The sequence below is a fragment of the Macaca fascicularis genome, chromosome 8 (assembly GCF_037993035.2).
Source record: "Macaca fascicularis isolate 582-1 chromosome 8, T2T-MFA8v1.1".
NCBI lineage: Eukaryota > Metazoa > Chordata > Mammalia > Primates > Cercopithecidae > Macaca > Macaca fascicularis.
Genome location: NC_088382.1, coordinates 75,804,441 through 75,827,397, shown reverse-complemented (window position 1 = coordinate 75,827,397; position 22,957 = coordinate 75,804,441). Strand labels below are relative to the sequence as shown.

Here is a 22,957-nt window from a genome sequence, read left to right as displayed (position 1 = left end):
GAAACAGAAATAAAAAGGAATAAAGAAAAGTGAACAGAGTTTAAGGAACATATGTGATACCATCAAGCAGACTAATACATGCATTATGGGATTTTCAGAAAGAAAAGGGAAAGAAGCAGAGAGATTATTAGAAGAAATAATGGCAGAACACTCCCCAAATTTATAGAAATCATGTTTAGACATCTAAGATCAGCCAGATTCAAGTATGACAAACCCAAAAAGACCCAGACCAAGACATTATCACTCTCTTGAAAAAAAAAGACAAAGATAGAATTTTGAGAGCAATAAGAGAAAAGCAATTCTTTATATTCGTGGGAACCTCATTGAGATTATTATTCAATTTCTCAGCAGAAACCTTGGAGCCAGAAGGCATCTAAGGCATCTGGTCCCCTACAACCTGTTAAGAAAAATATTTGCAACTGATTTACAGATAGTTCTGAATTTTATGGTGCGGACAGTGGACAGCTACAACACGATGGCCCCTCTCTGTGGTGATTCTAGAGGCAGTGAAGAGAAATACTCCCAGTCAGCAGAACTTGGAGCAGTGTACCTGATTGTTCATTTTGTCCGGAAAGGGGAATAGCTATATGTAGAGGTCTATACTGATTCATGAGCAGTATCTGACTGCTTGGATAGATGGTTTGGACCTTGGAAGGAATATGATTAGAAAACTGGTGACAAGGAGGTTTGGGGAAGGAAACCATGTTGGAAACATTAAATGGACACATAATGTGAAGATATTTGTGTCTCATGTGAATACTTCCTAAATATTCAAGTCAGCTTTTATGTTTCAACCATGTAAAAGCCTCCTTCATAAGAATTTTGCAGTTTTTGTTACTTTTTTCTCAGGTACTTTTCTTTTTATTGCAGAAAGTAATAGCATTTCTTTATTTAAGTTTAACCTTTGCTCCCTGTGATAGTTAATTTTATGTATCAACTTGGCTAAACTATGATGTTCAGTCATTTGGTCAAATACTAGTCTAGATGTTGCTATAAAGATACTTGTCGATGTGACTACCATTTATAATTAATTGGTTTTCAGCAGATTACTCTCCATAGAGTGGGTGGACCTCATCCAAAGAGTTGAAAGCATTAAGAACAAAGACTTAGGTTTCCTGAGGATGACTCAGGTCTGCATCAAGACTCCAGTGTAGAAACCCTGTGTGAATTTTCAGCCTGTGGTTCTGCTGTGCAGATTTCAGACTCAAAACTGCAATTTCAACTCTTACTTGAATTTCCAGCCTGCTGCCCTGCCCTACAGATTTCAGATTTGCCAGCCTTCACAAAAACGTAAGCCAATTCCTTAAAATAACTCTCTTTCCCTCTCTCTATATGTACATCCTATGGGTTGTGTTTCTCTGAAGAACCTGATTAATAGGCTCCTCAACACAGTAAAGAACACTGTAAACAACTGAAAAACTCTGGAGAAGATACTGTGTGGTATGGTGGAAAATGCATGGCTCTGAAATCATAAACCAGAGTTCACTGAGGCAAACGACTTACAGTCTTGTAATCTGATTCTTCATCTGTAGAATCAGGATAAAATTACCTGACTTACGTGGCTATGGTGTTGGGTAAAGTTAAACATTGTATGTAGAATGCCCGTCACGGTTCTTGGTTCACAGGTGCACAACAGTAACTATGTTGAAAGGGGATGCATTTTTTAGTTATCTACTTAGCGCTCTGTCCTTAAATGATTTAATTAACCTGGGTCTCTTAGATGTTATTATATGTAATATAGTTATTTTATGTGGCACACAGTAACATCACACCAATATCACCTCCTGGATGTTTAGATTTACACAGAATTCAAACATTATTTGAGGTTAGTTCTTCCCACTTATCTAAGGTCTAGGGCAACTTTGTTTCCATGAGCCTATTCTCAATTCAGGGACTAATTACCTCACGAGGCTTTTGTGAGAAGTAAATGTGATAACGTAGGAAAATGTGCTCAGTATAATCCCAAGCATATAGTAGACGCTCAATACATCTTTCTAGAAGTTGTGGGAGTAATTCAGATTTCAAAGATGAGTTGGATCAGTTGTACTAAAGGGGAGCTTACATCATCTAATGAAGACAAACTCCACAAGACCATGTTGGGGGTTATAGTTCTTTTAATAGTAGAAAGCAGACAGGTAGAAAAATATCCACGTAGGAGGTATAAAGTTTTAGCAAGAGAAAAGAAACAGATGCCATGCAAAGATGATAAAAGGTCTACTTTTGCTCATTTACCAGATTATGTGCATTTGGTACATGATCTCATCATCAGTGGAAGCTATGCAGTGCTTTCAAAGGCCTCCCACCTTGTCAGTGGCTAGTCATCTCAAATCAGTAGAAGGGTGGGTGCCCTAAGAACTGAACCAAAGCAACAATTCTGCCAGCAGGGCAGAGGTTGTTCAGGCTGAAATCCCAAAGGCCGGAATGCGTTAGAAACAATCAGTTGATGCTGAAAGCTTGGACAGTTTAGTGAGAAATGTGACAAAATGAACACTTAAATTATACATCTAGCCGACAAATCAGGTCAAGAGCTCTTTATCTTTTCTAGCTTTCAAAAAATCGAAAGCCAACAAACAACGCTTTCGGTAGAGGGCCATGAAGTCTACTTTTTTCCTTTGTCTTCTCAGTATCATTCTTTCTCATTCTTTTCACCCATAATTCTTCCTCAGTCTTGGTTTTTTCCCGTTGTCTCCAGGCCCCCTTCTCACTTCCAAATTCTCGGCTCCCCTCTCCGCCCCTCGGGCTCGGGATGGCCCAGGGGCCGCACCTGCCAGGGGAGCGCTCGAGCCTGGCCCCACCAAGGGACTGGCAGTGACGTAGCGGGGAGGACGATGCCTGCGCGGCCCGCTGACGTCACTGCCGCAGCGGTCTCTAGCGAAGCCCATGAATGGGAACAAGGAGGGAAAAGCCAGAAGTGACCCCGCGGTCAGGGCTGAGGAGGGCTACTGCGCCGCGTGCTTTGGGTTTCTAGGGTCGGCAAGCCGGAACAGCGTCTCTAGCGCGGGATGAACCCACCCCATACCCTCGGGGCGCTGGAACGCACGAGTTTAGCGCTCAGGGGGATGCCCCGAAACCTTGGGGCCTCGTGCGCACGCGCCTTGGCTTGCGAGGAGCTAGGGGAGGGAGTTATGGCAGGGCGTGAAGAGAACTGCGGATGAGATAGATGGGAGAAAACGTTTGTCGGGAGGGGACTCCGACAGAGCTCTAGGGTGCGGAACACAAGGAAGGCTACTGTCGCTCTCGGTCGCTGACCAGTCTCCCTGGGCGCTGCGGCGGCGCGGGGCGCTGGGCCGGCGGCGCGGCGTCGTGACGTCACGGTGGCGGCAGCCGTGGTTGGCGCAGGGTCCGCGGCTGCAAAGTGTGAATTACGCCGGGCTCGCGCCGGCGGCGGAGTGAAGTCAGGCTCCAGGGGAGGGGAGGGGCAGGACTCCAGCGGCGGCGGCGGCAGCGGCCCGAGCTGGTCGCTGCTACTGAGTGCCCCCGCCCCCTGGGTCTGGTCGCTGGCTCCAGCCGTCTTTTCTTGCACCGCTTTGCTCCGGCCGTGCTCCACTCGAACTCTGCAGTCCGGCCGGGTACCTGCTCCTCTCGGCCGAGGAGCCCCAAGGCGGCGGGGTTCCCTCTCCGACTTTGCTAGTGCTGGCCCCGCTTGCACCCAGTCGCCCCTCGCCTGGAGCTAGGCGCGCGCCGGTCCTGGTAATTGGCGCCGCGGCCGCCGCAGAACCTTCCCGCCGGCGGCCCGAGCGGAGGGCTGGGGTTGGGGAGGCGTGAGCTCGGCTTCCCGGCCCAGGGTCGGCCCCCGCCCGCCCTGCCCCCGTCTCGGCCCGGAGCCCCCGAGCCGCGGCCCCCTCCCAGTGCAGGGGCCGGCGGCCGCGGCAGGGCGGGCGCCGCGCGGAGGCAGGGCGGGTGTATTCAATGGAAGTATGTTACCAGCTGCCGGTACTGCCCCTGGACAGGCCGGTCCCCCAGCACGTCCTCAGCCGCCGAGGAGCCATCAGCTTCAGCTCCAGCTCCGCGCTCTTCGGCTGCCCCAATCCCCGGCAGCTCTCTCAGGTAATCGCCGCCGCCGGGCCCACACTTGGGGGCTTCTCTCTTTTGTTTCCCTCTGCCCACCCAGCTTCACCTCCGCGACATCCCCCAGCCCGCGCATTGTCCATTGTCTGGGGATTTCTAGGCTGGCCTTTCGATTGGGGAGCCTTTTCTTTGAATCCTCCTGGCTGTCCCCCCTCAGTTCTCCGCCTCCCCAAAACCCCACACTAGTGGGCTCCGGGATCCTCTCATCACACCCTCCCCAGGCCTGTCACCCTCCCTGCCCAGCAGTTTAAGCCTCAGGAATGACCGCCCTCCTCTTTTTCGGTCTGGAAGTTGAGTCTTTATTTCTTAGTTGTGGCCCTTGAGTACACCTGTGCTCCCCCGCCTTGCAACATACCTGTCCCCCCTCCCATACACACACCTGTACGGGGTTCGCGCCTCTCCTCCCCCAGCTCCCGCGCACCCCGCGGCGCTCGCCTGGTCCTGCGGTTCTCTCTGAACAATAGGCCTAGATGCCCCGTTGCTGTCGTCTCCCTGACTCCTTCGTTTCTGTGGTTGGGCTGTACTGGGTATCAGAGGAAGAAGTCTGCAAAGTTCATAGCCAGGAATCAGTTTTGTTTTTAATTTGATAAGGAGATTTTAGGAGAGAAACTACTGATGTGCACTGATGGGAAGACTTTGAGTGGTCCAATACCAGTTGCTCCTGAACATTTCTGTTTTTTTCCTGTGGTGATGCCGTTGGTCCACTTCCTTAGGTTTGGCTAATTTTGATTGCCAGACTTAAAACAGAGGGGTAAAAAAAATTTTGTTTACATCTGAACTGAATGCCTTCACTTTCTGCTGCCAGAAGTTATGGCTAATGATCACTTTTAAAATCAAATTTTTCCTATTGGTTAATATTATCTTTTATGGGAGTGTATGTTCTCTCTCCAGTTGTATTGTATCTTGAGCAAGGGGTGTGTGTGTGTGTGTGTGCAGGTAGTGTGGACAGCACCTGGTAGTGTAATAAGTGTCTAGTAAATATTTGTCATTTACTTCTTTGCCTGAAGTGGTTGTAGAAGGAGCAAGAGCCTATATTTCGGTTTCTCTGTGAATCCTTTTTATCTAAACTAAAACTTATTTCACAGCACAAGGTAGTATGCTAATGAAGTCAGAGCAGACTTGTGAAAATTACTATAATGTGTCATTTAGAATAATATTACATGGTTATTTTGAAGGTTAGACCTGTGATCTGCCTTTTTAGTACCACTTAAAGCATGTTCAGATTCCAGAATTAATGTTGAGGAAATATTAATGCACTGCTGAAGAAGGTTTTTAATAGTAGTAGTTAAAGATTTTTAATGAAAGTAATGTTTTTCACTTCTAAATATTATTTTACTTCCTCAGATCAGCAGGCACATGACTAGCAACTCATTTCCAGTTATATCTGAATAATAAAGGCAATCACTGATTATTTATACAATTATAAATTGTGAATAAAGTTCTTGTGCTCTCTGAGGAGAAAATGAATGAGAAGGAAGATTCCAAGGAATCAAAATGAAGCTGATGCCAGGGGTTTTTCCTGATGTCTTAATTAATCCACAGAGACCAATTTTAAGCTCCACTTCTTGGTTCATTTTTCTAGCCTTAGGTTTAAATGGGTAATGGAATTTTAAAAATATGATTGTGGCAGATGAAGCAAATATTGTAGAGTTACACCATATTTTACTAACCCTTACAACTTTTTAAAAAATTTCTGAACCCCAAAGTGAAGTATATAGGAACTTCTTAAACTTTGGACAGAAATTTTCCTCAATTAACACTTTTTCTTCTATTAACATTGTGGTAAATGTAAACTTAGTGGATGCTGAGATGGACATACTTATCATTATCAAGACTTTGCATATCATTTAATAATAAAGCATATGTTGATATTGGTTTCTTTAGGCCTAGATGGGAATTTGTAATAGGAAAAAGAAAGGAGACAGAAAATCTTGGAATCCTGCTCAGAGCTTGTAAAATAAACATTTGGTTTAATCAAATGCTTTCTTTACCCTTAAATTTTTAGTTCCTAAACCTGAATGTACAGAAGTTATAAAAAGTTTAACAGGTTTTGCAATTTTTAAGAGGCTTAGGGAAAAAAAAACACCCCCCCTTTTTTTTTCCCAAAAAAAAAAGACTTCAAGTAAAATAATTACAGTTTTTGTACTTTAAAATATGCTTAAAACTGGCAGCCTTCCTTTTCATTTCCTTATTGTCACCATAGTATTGGAGCCCAGCTCCTAGTAGGTACTTAATGAATATTTGTTGAATGAATGAATAGGTAATGAAATTATCTCTGAGCATCAGTTTTAAATATGAAGACAATATGGGAGCATGAAGGTACAGCACAAATTCTTTTATCCAAAACTTGGTTTGGAACTTGTAACTGCAGACCATAACAGTTCAAGTAATACACAGAAAAGACTGAGTGACCAACATTGATTTGGAGATCGTCTCAAAGCCAGTGTGTTTTAGGCAAAGTTCTGACACAACTTGTTTTCCAAGTAGCAGCAAATTTGAAGTGGGGTGGGAGGCTGCCAGAGTCAGTTCACACTGACAGCAGCAAAGGTTGACAGCAGACACACCAAAAGCCAGGGGTCAGAAGAAAAACTGTTCGAAGCAAAACTCTTCGAAGCCAGCAACTTTTACAAGCACCCTGGGACATTTAGTTCAGGGGCTTGAGTGTTGTACAACACAGTAAGTTTCAGTCAGAATAATGTTAATAGCGCCTGTTTTTTAAAGTTGAAAGATTTGTACTGTTTTTTGTTTTGTTTTGTTTTGTTTTTTAAAAGATTTCCATGCCAAAGAGTTTAAGTATTGGTGCTGAAATGGACAAGCTTGAGTTACCTGAAAAATTCATTTATGTGGAACACCAGATCTTCTAAGGGTGCCAAGTAAATGAGGCGTTAATTTTTTGTTTTAAAGTAGGACGTATACTATTTCAAATGGTTAATATGAGTTTTTTGAATTAGTGAATGATAAAGTAGGTGAAGCTTGTTCTTTGTCGTTTTTGGATATCTTGTTGAGAGCTGAGTTTAAAGATTCATGTTTAAGAATAACATTCATATTTGGAAAAAAAATATTGTGGAGGCAGAAATTGTGTCTTGTTCACCATCATATCTATGGTACTTTGCATAGGTAGGTTCTTGGTAGATGTGAAAGTTGAGTGAGTATATTGATGAGTATGCCAAAGCACTGCAGTTGGAATTATTCAGTCAGATTTTCTGTGCACTGGAAGCAAATCTTATATGGGTTAGAAATTTGAGTTTTAATTTTTAGAAATCTATCATTAATTTATATTGTTTCTAAGTTAGCATTTGTCTTTTTTTTTTTTTTTAAAGAAATACTTCACAAATATGTACTCATAGAATACCTTCTTGTGAGTGAGGCTCCTTGTGTTATGTGTTGAGAATATGTAAGGAATTACAGGCTGAGCATCCCTAGTCTGAAAATCCAAAATGCCCTCAAATGGAAACTTTCTGAGTGCTGACACGGAGACAGAGATTCTGCTGTTATTTTTTGCTGTTGAGCAGCTGATGCAGGTATTCTGGGGCTGCTACTGTGCTGCCTGGTTATCCTAAACACAGTATTTTCTCACTGTATTAATGGTATGTCATATTGTTTACCGTTAAGTTCTTTTGTGTGAATAAGTGTGAGAAGTGATTGCTTATCACTAGCATATAAATTCAGAGTCAGAAATGATGGTGATGCCAAACAAGTACGGATCGACCACATGGGTGATGAGATCGTCCACATGGGTGATGAGACGCCTTTGCTTTCTGGTGGGTCAGTGTACACAAACCTTGTTTCATGCACAAAATAAAAGAGTGTGTAAAATTACCTTCAGGCTATGTGTATAAGGTGTATATAAAATCTAAATGATCTTTGTATTTAGACTTGGGTCCTATCTCCAAGATACCTCATGATGTATACACAAATACTACAAAATCCAAAAAAGTCTGAAATCCAAAACACTCCTGGTCCCAAGCATTTTGGATAGTGATACTGAGCTTGTAGTAGTTTTTTGTTGTTGTTGTCTTAATCATTTGTAACACTGCCAGCCTAACCAAGTTTTCCTTTGTATGCATACCCTTCCTTATACACAACCATTTTTCAACTACAGTCATTATTTCCATTCTCTCTTTAGCAGTGTTCTTAGTATATGACAAATTATCCAGGTCCTGTGAGTGCCAGAATAGTTCAAAGCCCCTTTGATAAAAGTTGGTTCCTCCTTCAGGAAACTTACAGAATTGTGATAGAGAAAATGGTATGATTATATGTGGGGTAATTATTATACTGGAGTTATCAAAGTGTTATGAGACGATAAGGAATGTATGCCTAAATTTCTGGTTTAAATCAGGGTTAGCCTTACGTAATCATTGAGGCTTGCTTAGGCCGAGGACTGAAGGTTAAGCAGTTGTTTCTAGACAAATGAGTGAACGTAGCGGGAGGAGGAAGGAGGATGGCCCATGTGGATATGATCAGAGCTGTCCAGTAGAACTTTCTGTGATGATGGAAATGTTTTTGCACTATCCAATGATAGTCACTAGCCTTATGTGGCTAGTGGGCACTTGAAATGTGGCTAGTATGACTGACGAAATGAATTTTTACTTCAGTTTTATTTAAATAGCTACATATGGCTAGCAGCTATTTAGTTGGCAGAGCAGAGGTATTGTCTTACTTAATAAACTAGAGTGAAGTCGTGTTAATCTATAAGCAACACATTCTCTGAATGTTGAACATTTTTTGTTTTTAGGTTTTTGTTGATGTATGCAAAACTTCGTTTAATGAACACCTTCATGCATGCTTGATAAAATCTTTAAAATCACTAGGGTGGGTCAAAAGGTAAGAACATCTTTTGACATTCTCAAAAGGATCTATACTTCGATATTACCAAAATATGTGATTCTGTGTGTTTCATCTCCAATCATATATTATTAGACATTTTATAAACATTTTGCTACTATAGTAGATGTACTGTGGTACACTGAGTTTGTTTTAAATTGCAGTAAGCAAGTGTGCGTTCTGAAGTATTGCTTGTGCTGTTTGTATTTGCTCTTTTGTGAAATTTTATTTGCATGTCCCGTGCTCATTTATAAGGGCTCTTGTCTACCCAACATCAATATATAAATGTGCATTATTCCAAATTACTGTTACCATAATAGTTGCCTCTTTGCAAACTTAGATACAGAAGCTGATACAGTGAATAGTGTGGCCAGTGAGTGGGATACCCCAAGGGAAGTGGTTATACTTATGAGACCTTCCTACCTGTATATTCTCAAAACACCTGTTTTGTTGGGACCTTGGCTTCATTTCTGTTTTCAGAAATGCTTCATACTTTAATTCTTCATACTAAATTTAATACTACCATACTTTAGCTTTCATTTCTGAGCTAATATGTGTTTATATTTCAGATACATGCTCAAATATAATATTAATGTAAATCCATAGTGTATTTGGAGTGGGAGTATAGTTCTAACAGGGTGTTCAAATTTCTAGTTTATAGGTTGTCAGGAACACATTCAGTCTAGGAGATGTTGTTTATATGCTGAGATTTTACTGCTTGTTGCTATGCCTAGAGTTCCATCAGCTGTACATGCTGTCTACACAGGAATTCCTTCTTAAACACAAAAGGCTGCAAGAGGTAAAATATTAAGCCCTTCACAGAAGTTATGAAGAGGGAGGGTTGCCATTCATTCTCTTTGAGGCAATTTTCAACTCTTTTCTTCTTCTCTTCCCTCCTCTTCCTTCACTATTGACCAGAGCAGTTTTAGAGAATTGTGTTGTTTTCTGAGGATAAATGTAGGGGCAAGTTTGGGAAGAGAAGAGCTGAAGAGAGGGGGAGTGGACAAAACTTAGCTTCCTTCTCATTTTTGTCTAAGATCGTAAACAGTCATTTAACTGGATTAAAGACCTAGTAAATTTAGATGATGAAGAAGTCTTACTGCATGCAGGCCCTCTTAAGGAATTTAATTTTCTTTGTTTGATTTTATCGATCACATTTGTTTATGTGTTTATATAAAATCTATTTCTGATTTTGTTAGAAGTCTCTTGACTAAAGTCTTTTCAGATCTAGACATTCTTAAATTCCCTGTGTTCACTACAAAAAGCTCCAATTCATTTTGAATCTTCTAATTTAAAAATAATTCAAAACTTTTAGATTCTGGCTATGAAGTTGCTTATCTTTTATGTTTAATTTGAATTGAGAGAAAATTTAGACTTTATTCTCTTCCACATTTAAGTGGCTTATTCTTGCCTAAAAGTAACATAGACTTTGTTGATTTTTTTATATTGTTGCCAAACATGCTTTTCAAAAGGTTATTCACAAATAAGTGATACTTTTGCATATTTGCATTCAGGTGTAAGTGTTCATAGGATCAGCATATGAGGAGAGGAACAAAAACTAGATTTGTAGATGAGCCTTCTAAACTTGCAGGGCTTTATTTTGGCTGCTGGTAGGTTCCTTTTATAAGGGACCTGTGCCACTGATTGTATGGTTGACATAAGAAGCATCTCCTGCTTATAATTTTCTTTGAGTAGCAATTTTGGATTGCTGCTCCATGCCTCCACCTGCTGGTCGGGATGGCTGTTCATTTTCAGAAAGTGATGGCTAGAGGGAGATGGAAAAGACCAAGGCAAGTCAAGGTAGAATTTGGGGGAGAAAATTAGTTGTTAACTGAAATAACTAAATTTAAGCAAAATCCGCTTTACTTCTCGGAATTTTGAGTAGAACAAACTGTAGTTCAGGACCATATAAAGTACTTGGCAAATGGTGCTTAATAAAGATGCAGTAGTTTTGCTTTAGTAGCAATTATAATTACAGCGGACCCTTGAACAATGCAGGATCCAACTCCCTGTGCAGTCAAAAATTCACATATAACTTTTAATTTTTTTTTTTTTTTTTTGAGACGGAGTCTCGCTCTGTCGCCCAGGCTGGAGTGCAGTGGCCGGATCTCAGCTCACAGCAAGCTCCGCCTCCCAGGTTTACGCCATTCTCCTGCTTCAGCCTCCCGAGTAGCTGGGACTACCGGCGCCCGCCACCTCGCCCGGCTAGTTTTTTGTATTTTTTAGTGGAGACGGGGTTTCACCGTGTTTGCCAGGATGGTCTCGATCTCCTAACCTCGTGATCCTCCTGTCTCGGCCTCCCAAAGTGCTGGGATTACAGGCTTGAGCCACCGTGCCCGGCCCAAATATAACTTTTGACTTCTTAAAATCTTAACTACTAATAGCCTACTCTTGGTGAGAAGCCTTACTGATAACATACACAGGTGATTAACACAAGTTTTGTATATGTATTATATTCTGTCTTACAATAAAGTAAGCTAGAGAAAAGAAAATATAATTAAGAATATCAGAAGTAAGAGTTTACTATTCGTTAACTGGAGGTGGATCATCGTAAAGGTCTTCATGAACCTCATCATCTTCATGTTGAGTAGGCTGAGGAGGAAGAGGAGGGATTGGTCTGTCTCAGGGGTGATGCTTTGCAAGTTTTTTTAAATTTTCATAAATATTCACAAAATTTCTTAGTATATTTATTGAAAAAAATCTGCTTGTAAGTGGACCTTCGCAGTTCAAACTCATGTTGAATTGTTAACTGTACTTGTTTCTGTTTTTGGAGTAACTCCTATATGGCAGATACTTTTAATTGGTGTAGTATTTTTTTGTTTTGTTTTGTTTTTGTTTTGAGACAGGGTCTTGTTCTGTCTCCCAGGCTAGAGTGCAATGGCAGTATCTCGGCTCATTGCAACCTCTGCATCCCTGCCTTAAATGACCCTCCTGAGTAACTGGGACTACAGGCATGCCCCACCACGCCTGGCTAATTTTTCTAGTTTTTGTAGAGATGGGGTTTTGCCATGTTGCCCAGGCTGGTCTGGAACTCCAGGACTCGAGTGATCCGCCCACCTTGGACTCCCAAAGTGCTGGGATTACAAGCATGAGCCACCGTGCCTGGCCCAGTTGTTGTTTTTGATCTTTACAAAAACTCTATGAGATAAGTAGAGTTACTCCCATTTTTACCAAAGAATAAACTGAGTTTCCAGACATTAAGTTGCTCAAGGTATTATATGAACTTCCAGAAGGGCCTGTTGTGCTCCAAGACCTTCACTTTTAATCTGGCCTGCCTAATCAGGGCAGATGAGTGGACTACAGTTAGAATTTTGAGTCTACAAATTAAAAATTTTGTTGTCTTATGGATGTGGATAAGGAGAACAAATTTGACTAGTTATTTGAAGAAATAACTTTCATTCTGATCTTTTCAAATCATATCTGGATTATTTTGTTCTAAATGCCATGTTCTAGGAGGCTGTAACTCAGCTAAATTGATCTCTGAAGATAATGAGCAGGTTGGTAAGGTGATTTGAAACCATTTCTCTGGAGGAAAGAAGTCTCAGATTTTAGCCAGCAGGGATATGGATGGAGATGGAGAGCTGGTGAGAGGTGACAGAGTATTGCTGTCTTCCAGGGTTTAAAGGACTGCCATGTGAATAAAAGGAAGAAGAGGGTTAATATGTTATAGATTTTGATTGGTTGTGTGTTCTTGATTGCTGTGCACTGTTCCTACTTTGTGTTAATGGTCTCTAATTGGAGAAGATATAAGTTTAAAGCTGTCATTTGTCCAAGGAAACACAATTAAGTAGTGGAAATGGGTTAAACTCTAGTTCATGCTGATTCTAAAGCCTGTGTACTCTCTTCTACTTCCTTTTGCCACATGGGAAAAGGACGTTACTTCAGAGGGTAAAATAAGTACCAGTAGCTAGGAACAGTAGGGAAATAAGGAGATCTTGTGTTTAACCATACTAAATCATAATCAAAGAAATGCATACTAAAAAATGTGATACTGGCTGGGCATGGTGGTTTATGCCTATAATCCCAACACTTGTGAGGCTTAGGTGGGAGGGTTGCTTGAATTCAGGAGTTTGAGACCAGCCTAGGCAACACAGAGAGATCCTGTCTCTACAAAAAAAAATTAAAAAATTAGCCAGGCATGGTGACAAGTGCTAGTAGTCCCAGCTAAGCTGGAGGCTGAGGTGGGAGGATCTCTTGAGCCCAGGAGGTCATGGCTGCAGTGAGTTGTGATCACGCTACACTACACTGCAGCTAAAGTGAGTTTATAGCTTGAAGGTTACACATGCACAATATTAGTAAGATTTTAAAAATTAATACTTAAATTAGTATTTTTGCTTGATAATTTGCTTTTGGGAATCTATTCTGAGGACATGATTAAAAATGTAGATAAAGGTTAATCTTCAAGTTTATTCATCCCATTATCACTGTGAAAAACTGGAAACATAATTTACAAATGATTAAATAGATTATAGTAGTAGGTAGTATAGTATTTTTCATTATTTCTGTATTATGTCGGCACTTAAATGCCTTAAAGAATTTAAATGATATATAAAAATGTAGTTTACAAATGGCTCAATGGATTCTAGTATTATTTCTATATTGTGTACCCACTAAAATGATTTGAAGAATTTGAAGAATCTTTAATCGCATGGAAGAAATGCTAGCAACATAATTAAGTGAGGAAAAAACCCAGAGTATCTACAGATTATCTTAATTATGTTTAAAAAAAATAAATCACAAAATACATATATATCTATATACCATGCATGCTTGCCAAAAAATTTTTAAAAAGCTAGATGTATCCCAGAACGCTAATTGAAGCTATCTCTGGGTGGTGAAATTGTAAGTAATTTTTAACTTCTTTATAATTGTATGTAATTTTATTGATATTCTTGTGTTAACGTAAATCTCTTCTTTAACCAAATTAATTTAGGACTAATAAGTCAAGTGAGTTGTATTTGGACCCAGATCTTTGGCAAAGCTGTTCATACAGGGTAGGCAGCTCATGAGATTATACATTTTCAACCAGTGACTGTTGAGACAGCAGCTTGAAAGATATTAAGATAAGGATAGTCTGAAGGGAGTGACTGATTCTTCCACCTTCATGATTCTGTGTTTTTTGTTTTTTGGTTTTTTTTTGGTAAGTCATATATATGCATGACATGACAGGTACACTTGCATAGCTCTGATTATTGTAAAGTAGTTTTACTTTCCATGGGAGATCCTGGGAGGTAAAATTAAATGTAGTTACTGTTTTGAAGAAGAGCTATTTGATGACAGTAGGTGAAGAGATCTTTAACAATGGCACTGGTGGAAGGAAGAGAGAGACACTTAGGAGTTAGGTCCTAGGAACTGATTTGCTTTGGGAGGTAAAAAGTATTCCTACTTTTTTAGTTTGGAAAGACCAGGTAGATGATGAAGCTAGTAACAAAATTGCAAATAGGAAGAAGAGGCAGGTTTGTTTTTCTTTCTTCTTTCAAAAACAAATGTGTGTATTTGTAGAGGGGAGTTCGTAAGTTTACTTTGAATATGTAGAGTTCAAGTGTCTGAACATCCAGGTGAAGATGTCCAGTAGGAAGATTAGCACTAATGTTATATTCTGACCTTTAGTACAAGGATTTTCAAACATTTTGCTCATATATCCCTTCAAAGAACTGGAAAAACAAAAAACTATGTACCTTCTCCCACATCTTGAGTTTTTCATCTGAGTTTTAATATCTGTAAATGATGTAATTTCTGGTGATGGTGTTCAAATCACAATTTTAAATGTGTATGAGGGGATTTTTAACAATTCATTAAAAAATATATGAACAGACTTAATTTTAACAGAATTTTTTATAGTCTTTTTTTCTCTTTGAACTCTATTTTTGTTTTACTTTCTCTACCTATTATCGTAATATATACTTTTATGCTGGAAAGCATTTTTATCAAAAATCATGTTATATTTTCTCTCATTTTTGTTTTACTTTCTTTACATATTATCCTAATATATTCTTTTATGCTAGAAAGCATTTTTATCCGTTATGTGATATTTTTCTGCAACAAAAGGAAATTCATTCATGAATTTAGTAGAGGGGAATAAAAAGTGCTTTATTTTAATGGTCCCTCAGTTTTGAGTTCTATGGACAGTTATAATACAAAAATAGGAAAATTGTGTATGTCCATAATGCTCTGTGTCAAATTTATTTTGGACTGAGTTATCACTTCAGTCATAGCCAGTAGACAATCAAAACAACATATGTTAATTACAAATTTTAATAAGTATTAAAGTAAAATTTTGTCAGAAATGCGCTTTCAGTGGGATAGATGGGGCTGGTTTATTTCAATTATTTTATCTATTTATAAATATTATTAGAAAAGATGGGGTTCTGCTTGATTCTGTTCCTTTTTTACTTTAATATTTGAAAGTATTGAGAAACCTCACTTATGAATTTAGTAGATGGTTATTAAAAAGTGCTTTATATTGCTTTATATTAGTAGTATCACCCATTCTTCTAGGTTGTATGCATAAAACAAAATAATCCATAATCAAATTATTTTTAATACTTAGGTAGCAACTGGGTTTGATTCTCCTTTCATTTTCATGGAAGTGGTGACACCTTGATATGAAAAAGAGCCCTGAACTTAAAATAAACGTTAAAAAAAGAAAAAGAAAGGTATCAGTGTTTTTAGAGTAATTAACTTTCTCAACATGAATATATTGAAATGTCCTTTTGGCCACCTGGATGTTTTTAGCCCAAAGACAGTACTCCACAGCAAGTTTCAGAAAGTGTGAGAGTTACAGTTTTCTTTTATGAAGTGGCAGAGGGGAAAGAGGTAAAGGGAAAGAGGAAGTGGAAGTAAAGGAAAACAGACATGCTGTTGTCAGCAGAATGGTTCTAGAAAACTGTACAGATGGAAATTGAGAATATAATCATCAGTTCTCTTGAAACTCTCCATGCTCGTATACTTTCAGGGGTATGCATGACCCAATTTGTAGACTGCTGGTTTACTGTATTCTCTTTGTTACTTGTTACTACCTTGTTGCTGTATTTTACTGCTCTCCATAGCTATTCAGAAATAATACCTTATACATCTGTTATTGTTTTTCTAGGTTTTTGATTGCTACTAGTTCTGGGTTTCCATACTTCAGCACTCTATGGAATCAGAATGTCAGTGCTTGAAAGGGACTTTATAAATAATTCCATTCTCAACATTTCCGAAATTTAGCAGCTGAGGCTCAGAAGATGAAGTGATTTGCCCCAGATCACACAGTAAGAGAGTGGAGAAGTTAGGGCTTTCAATTTAGTTCTTCCAATTTTTAATCTGTTACTTTTCTCGCTATATTTCCTGCTTCCTTATAAAAGGATTGAGCTGTAGGAGTTCTTTTAGTTGCCGTCTTTCTTTAATGGACGTTATTTGGGTGGCATATCTTCTTTAATACACTGAAACAGTTTGTGGCACAGTAATCATGTGAAAAAGTTAAGAGTACAAACACACTCAGTTCTAAAAATATCTGAGTTACTTTTAATTAACATATAATCAGAGGTAAAGCAAAGTCATTATCAAAAGTATAATAGGTCATTTGGGAAGATAGCATTTGATTTGTTGAAATGTGATTTATGTGCAACTTAACCTTTTATAAAGAAAGACGTATCTCACTCACCTTTAAAAATTAACTTATGAATGAAGCCTTTTTCACCTTGGGGAACAAAAGTTAATATTCATAACATACAACAAGCTCACTCTCTAGCAGTGTTATGTATGAAATGGTGAGTAGTGGAAGTTTTTAGTAATTTAAATTTTTTAAAATTTTACTTTTTGTGTGAATTCTTCATAGTGAATATATATTTTAAGAAAAACAATGAAGTTTTTCTAAAAAGTAAAATGAAAAGATTCTTTACTTTTAACAAGGATAATACAATCAAATCCCCAAGAGTATAAGACTACTCAGTAGAGAATTAGCAAAAGACTCAAGCAGTTCCGAGAAGAAATATAAATGTAGCAAAACATGTATAGCTTATCTAGTAATAAAGGAAATGCAAGTAAAAGATGGTTTGGCTTTGTTTTGTTTTGGCAGAAGAGTACCTTCATATTGGTGAAGACTGACAAAATCCACTGTTGGGAAGGATATAAGAAAATGAGTAATTTTATATGTAGAGTTAGAGTATCATTGGAATCAACCTTTTGAGAGGACAGAAGGTCTAGCTATGCAAATGAAAATTTTAAATTAGAATATTGCCCTTTCTGCAGACCTGGAATTTGTCCAAAGGGGCAATTGCAAAACTTTGCTAAGATATATGTATACAGATTTTTGGTAACAATTTGCAACATTGGTAATGATAGATATTTTAATTCATTTCAGTGCTTCTCTGGGGGGGGGGATAGGATAAATTATGGGTATTTTAATTCAACAGGAAACTCTGTATCCAATAAAATAATGCCAAATAGCCATATTTGTCATAGAAACATAGGCATAACAATTTTGGGGGAAAAAACTAGTTGCCAAATGGCATACCTGTCAATCTAACAGACATGCCATTTAATGCAGCTTTCTACATCTGTATTTTTGGATAAAATCATGTAAGATATTATATATCAATGTGTGAAAACATCCAAATCTGGAAGGTTATTCAATATAATGTTAACGGTGGCTATCTTTGGGTAGTGAGATTCCTGATAATTTTTACCATTTTCATACTTATGTGATTTTTTTTTAAACAATGAAAATATACCCATTTCAGAAATCAACAAAGCTATTTTTTGAAATCTTCCCACTAAAAAAGTAACATGTCTGTTAGTCAGAATATCATATAAGTGGAATTTTTAAATTATGAAGAGACTGAGGTCTAGTTAGTTAATAGTTTAAATAAGTTACAAGTATGGGAGTTGGAAGTGGGTTTTCACTGCCATATCCCTGTGTGCCTGGCATGTAGAATGTGTTCAGAGGGTATAGTCTGTTAAAATGAAAGTAGAGTCATGTGTCACTTAACGATGAGGATACATACTGAGAAATGCATCATTAGGCAATTTCATCGTTGTGTGAACATCATATTTACACAAATCTAGATAGCATAGCCTACCACACACCTACGGTGTGTGGTATAGCCTATTGCTTCTAGGCTACAAACCTGTACCGCATGTTACTGTACTAGATATGTAGGAAGTTGTAACACAATGGTAAGTATTTGTGCATTTAAACATGGAAAAGATACAGTAAAAATACAGTATTATAAATTTATGGGTCCACTGTTATACATGCTATCCATTATTGAACAAAATGTGGTTATTTGGCACATGACTATATAGGGTTATAATGTTTGGAGGAATACGCTGCATTCTTAATGAAAAATGAAGAAAATTAAAGTAAGTGTTACAGTGGATAGTTTACAAAAAACATTCTACCTACTTCAAAGCTAAGAAAGTAAACTTTCTGCTATCATTTAAATTAACTAAAATATTTGAGGGTCTCTATATGCCTAATATATTTGAAAAATCTATAATGTTATCAAGAAAAATTATGACTTAAGATCATAGACTATTACTATTAGAAAGTACTGTAAAGTTCCCATAACATACAGATCAGTAAACTGAAACTAGAGAGGTTAAAGGACACACAAAGTCATTACAGAAATCTCTTCTGTTGCATGTTCCTGATTTTGACTATTTATCCTTATGGAACACTTTTGGAACGGGCAGATTACCACTTTATAAGGCAATGCATTGTGTTTAATGGTGTAGTGGGGTTGAATAGTATTTATCAACAATTCTTGTTCACCAGGAATCTCAGAATGTGACCTTATTTGGAGTATGAGTCTTTGCAAATGTAGTTAAGATGAGAATATATGGGATTAGGACAGGCCCTGAATTCAATGAGTGGTATCTCTGGAGTCCCAGAAACTCAGACACACTCAAGGAAGAAAATCATGTGAAGATGGAGGCAGAGATTGGAGTGATGCAGCCACCAGCCGAGAACACCAAGGATTGCTGGGAGACATCAGAAACTAGAAAGGGGCAAGGACGATTCTCCTCTAAAGCCTTCAAAGGGAGCATGGTCCTGCTGACTCCTTGATTTTGGACCTTCAGCCTTCAGAACTATGGGATGATATATTTCTGTTGTTTTAAACCACCTGATTTATGGTACTGTGTTACAGCCCTAGGAAACTATTACAGATGGTTTTGATTATTTCAAATTTATTTGTTCATTTTTTCAGTCAGATTTATTGAGCACTTATTATATGCCAGGCACTCTGCTAGGCATTACAGAGATAAATAAGACATTGTTCCTGCCTTCATTCTTGGAATTTGACCCAGTAGAAAAAGTAGCTTTGTAAATAGACAATTACAATACATTTGGATACATGTTCTCACTAGAATGGTATATGAAGTTAAGTGATGGCACCTGAAGGTAGGAGAACCTGGAAAGTTTTTACGAAGTGAGATCTTTGTGTTTGGTTTCAAAGATAGAGTTGAAATCAGCCTCCATGGGAATTCTGTTTTATTCTGCCACTGCAGTGCCATCAGTCCTACCTAGTTCAAAGCGTAGTTAGCCGGCTGCAGTAGCCTCCTGTCACTAGAATTCTGCCTCCACTGTTTGGTTGAAGTAATTTTTAAGATGCAGTAAGATTGTGTCAGTCTATTCAAAACATCAGCGTGTTCTCATCACAGTAAAACACAATTCCAACTCCTTTTCATGATATGGCCCCACATGATCTGGTCCCTGCTACCTCTTCAATCTCTTCTTTCACAGTGGTCTCCCTGCTGTTTGTGAACATGCCAGCTTTGTTCTCGTCTTTGTCTTTGCCCTGGCTGTTTTCTCAGACTCAAGCTCTTCCCATAGTTCCATGTCATTCAAGTATCAGCTCAGTCTTTGCAGAGGAGCCTTCATTGGCCATCCCCTTCAAAATAGCTCCCATCCCCCATCTATCCCATTACCTGTTACACTTTATTTATGACACACCTCACTAATTTGATTTGTATGTCTCTGCCTGGCATTCACTTCCACTTCACCCCCTACCTTCACCGCCATTGAATATATGGTCAGCAGACAGGAATCCTATTTATCCTATTGACTGCTCTGTCCCTAGTGTATATCACATAGTAAGTGTTCTTTACAAAAGAATGAAGAAAAACTTACTCATTTAGTCTCATGCTTACCATGTCAGAACATATGTTACCATAACTTTCCTCTGGATGAATCCCAAATTGTATTCTTCCCACCTACCTCCTCCAAGATTCTACCTTCATCTTTATACCCTTTCTGAATTGCCCTTTGTAATATTGGAACTATCTTAATCTCTAAATATATAAGTATAATATATGCAAGTCTTATTTAAGAATACACTGAAGTTTAGAACAGTAAGGTACCCAAAGTAACACAGCTATAAGTGGTATTTCTAGGATTTAAACTTAGATCTGTCTCTAACTAAAGCTCCTCTGCTGTGCTGTTGTGGAGGCTGATGTTCTTGGTAAGTGGGAGGTATAAATCCAGAATTAGAATAGGAGCCCAGTCCATTGGAATAGAAATAGCAAACATTCATTATTTGTTTCTATAAGAAGAACTGGGTGATATTTGTTAAAAGAACCTTTAAAAAGTAACTTGAATTTTTTTTTGGACTAAAGTTAATGTATGCTTGTTATAAAATACATGGAATATATGAAAAAATATAAAGTAGAAAGTAAAGACCATCCATAGTTCTTCCACTGAGAGATAACCACTCTTAACATTTTAGAATATTTTAATCAAGTATTTTTTGTGCAGAAATATTGTGATGATTTTTATGCATAAATCTTGAATTTTGAAATCATTTCCTAATGTAATTACTAGATCAAAGCATATTGTCAAATTTGTTTCCAGAAAAGTGATGCCAATTTATATTTCCAATATATTTAGTTTCCATTTCTGGAATTTGTTAAATATTAAACTTGTAATATATGTTTGTTATTAATTACCTGCTCTGTCTATAGGCATACCTCAGATATTGTGGGTTCAGACTATCACAATAAAGCTAATAACACAATAAAGCAAGTCACGTGAGTCTTTTGGTTTCCCCATGCATATAAAAGTTATATTTGCGCTGCACTGTAGTCTATTAAGTGTACAGTAGCATTATGTCTAATAAAGACAATGTACACACTTTAATTTAAAAATACTTTATTGCTAAAAAAGGCTAACAGTCATCCGAGCCTTCATTAAGCTGTAATCTTTCCGCTGGTCGAGGGTGTTGCCTCAGTTGATGGCTGCTGACTGATCAGGGTGGGAGTTGCTGAAGGTTGGGTGGCTGTGGTAATTTCTTAAAATAAGACAACAATGACATTTGCTGCATTGATGGACTTTCCCTTTCATAAAAGATTTTTCTGTAGCATGTGATAGTGTTTAGTAGCATTTTATCCATAGGCAGAACTTCTTCTAAAATTGGAGTCAGTCCTCTCAAACCTTGCTTTATCAACCGAGTTTATGTAACATCCTGAATTCTTTGTTGTCATTTCAGCAGTGTTCACAGCATCTTCACCAGGAGTAAATTTCAACTCAGGAAACTACTTTCTTTGCTCATCAGTAAGAAGCAATTCCTCATTAAATTTGAGTGTTATATGGACAAGTTTCATGGCACCCCAGACAATTACAATAGTATCATTAAAGATCACTATCACAGATCACCATAACAAATATGATAAAACGTTTGAAATATTGTGACAGTTATCAAAATGTGACATAGAGATAAGAAGTGAGCAGATGCAGTTGGGAAAATGGTGCCGGTAGACTTGCTAGATGCAGAGTTGCCACAGACCTTCATTTTGTAAAAAAAAAAAAAAAAATGCAGTATCTGAAAAGCCCAATAAAGCAAGGTATGCCTGTATCTTCTGTGAGTTGTTTCTATTGGCTCTTGTTTTTCTGTTGTCAACTTAGTATATTTTATATCAATTTTTGAATTATTTTCTATTGAAAATGAACATTCTATCATATTTGTGGGAAACTTTCCATTTTTTTGCCTTATTTTTAATGTCCTACCTGTACTGCCAAATGTTAACTGGTAAGTCTTTAGTTGCTGTAATGATGTAATAATAGGGGTAAGTTCATTATTAATAAAAGTTTTTAGTATTTTATAAATCTCCCACTTGTAAACTTTTTGTCGTCAATATATTAGTTTGATAAAGATCTTAATATATTGCATGGCTAATTGTCAGTAATTAATGACTAGTTATCTCTTCATGTTTTTAATATATGATAAAGGTGACAAGATAAATATTTTTCTAGACCTAAGAATGTGGAATGGGAGGAAAATTTTTTATGCATGTAACTGAATGTACTACAGAAGCATTCTCAGGGTTAAAGAAGTTGCCACACAGTCTCCCCCTAAATCAAGTATTCTTAATTTTGTGATGTTATAGTAAGAAAAAGAGAAAATAAGACCCATTTTAGACAGATTACTTTTTTAAAACTTTTAAGTTTTTAAGGAGAATTTATATATCTTGGAAACATTTAAAGGGATTTTTAAATAATATTAACATACAAGAGGACAATTTGAAGGTAAAAACAGAACACAGATTACCTGAAATCTGTAGAAACATCATTGTTCAGTTTAATGTTTTCTTTGTCTCACAATGAAAATTCTCCAAATTCATTTTTGGAGAAAACCTTTCTGGAAGTGACTTTAAGGATTTTTGTGGTTGGCCTCAGCTCATTTCTATTTGAGGTGTGGTTTTTCAAATTTTCTAGAGGTTTTCCACCCTCCTCTCCCCATCAGTGGTATTTTTAAATGTCTTTATTTTAATGTTAGGACACCTTAGAGCAAGATTCAAGTGGGCTGTGCAAGAAGAACCACTGGAAATAGAAAAATGAAACTTGAGGATTTTACTTGTATTTATTTTTAACTTTAATTTTTTTGATCCTAGTTTTATTTATTTTCCATAGAGTGTTTGTGTATGTATATATAGATAGATAATAGATAATGAGATAGATAAGATAATAAATACATTAAAATTTTGGAGACTACTGCCTCAGATAATCTGTTAATTACTATGCATTATTTCCACCTCCTCCAAACATGGGAGTGGGGGAGCCTGTGTAGAAATGTTTGTAACACTT

The 22,957-nt window shown here is 37.9% G+C and overlaps 1 protein-coding gene across 2 annotated transcripts in view; it reads left to right on the top strand.

The window, feature by feature from the left end:
* Window positions 1-3,357: 3,357 nt before the first annotated feature.
* Window positions 3,358-22,957, top strand: part of PDE7A (phosphodiesterase 7A) — a 126,784-nt gene continuing 107,184 nt past the window's right edge. Inside the window, exon 1 of one of the 2 annotated variants that reach the window (XM_015454902.4) lies at window positions 3,358-4,047. In XM_015454902.4, coding sequence (XP_015310388.3) covers window positions 3,910-4,047 — 138 coding nt within the window. In that variant the 5' untranslated portion in view covers window positions 3,358-3,909. The remainder of the gene's footprint in view (window positions 4,048-22,957) is intronic. The other variant, XM_015454906.4, reaches the window with a different exon arrangement.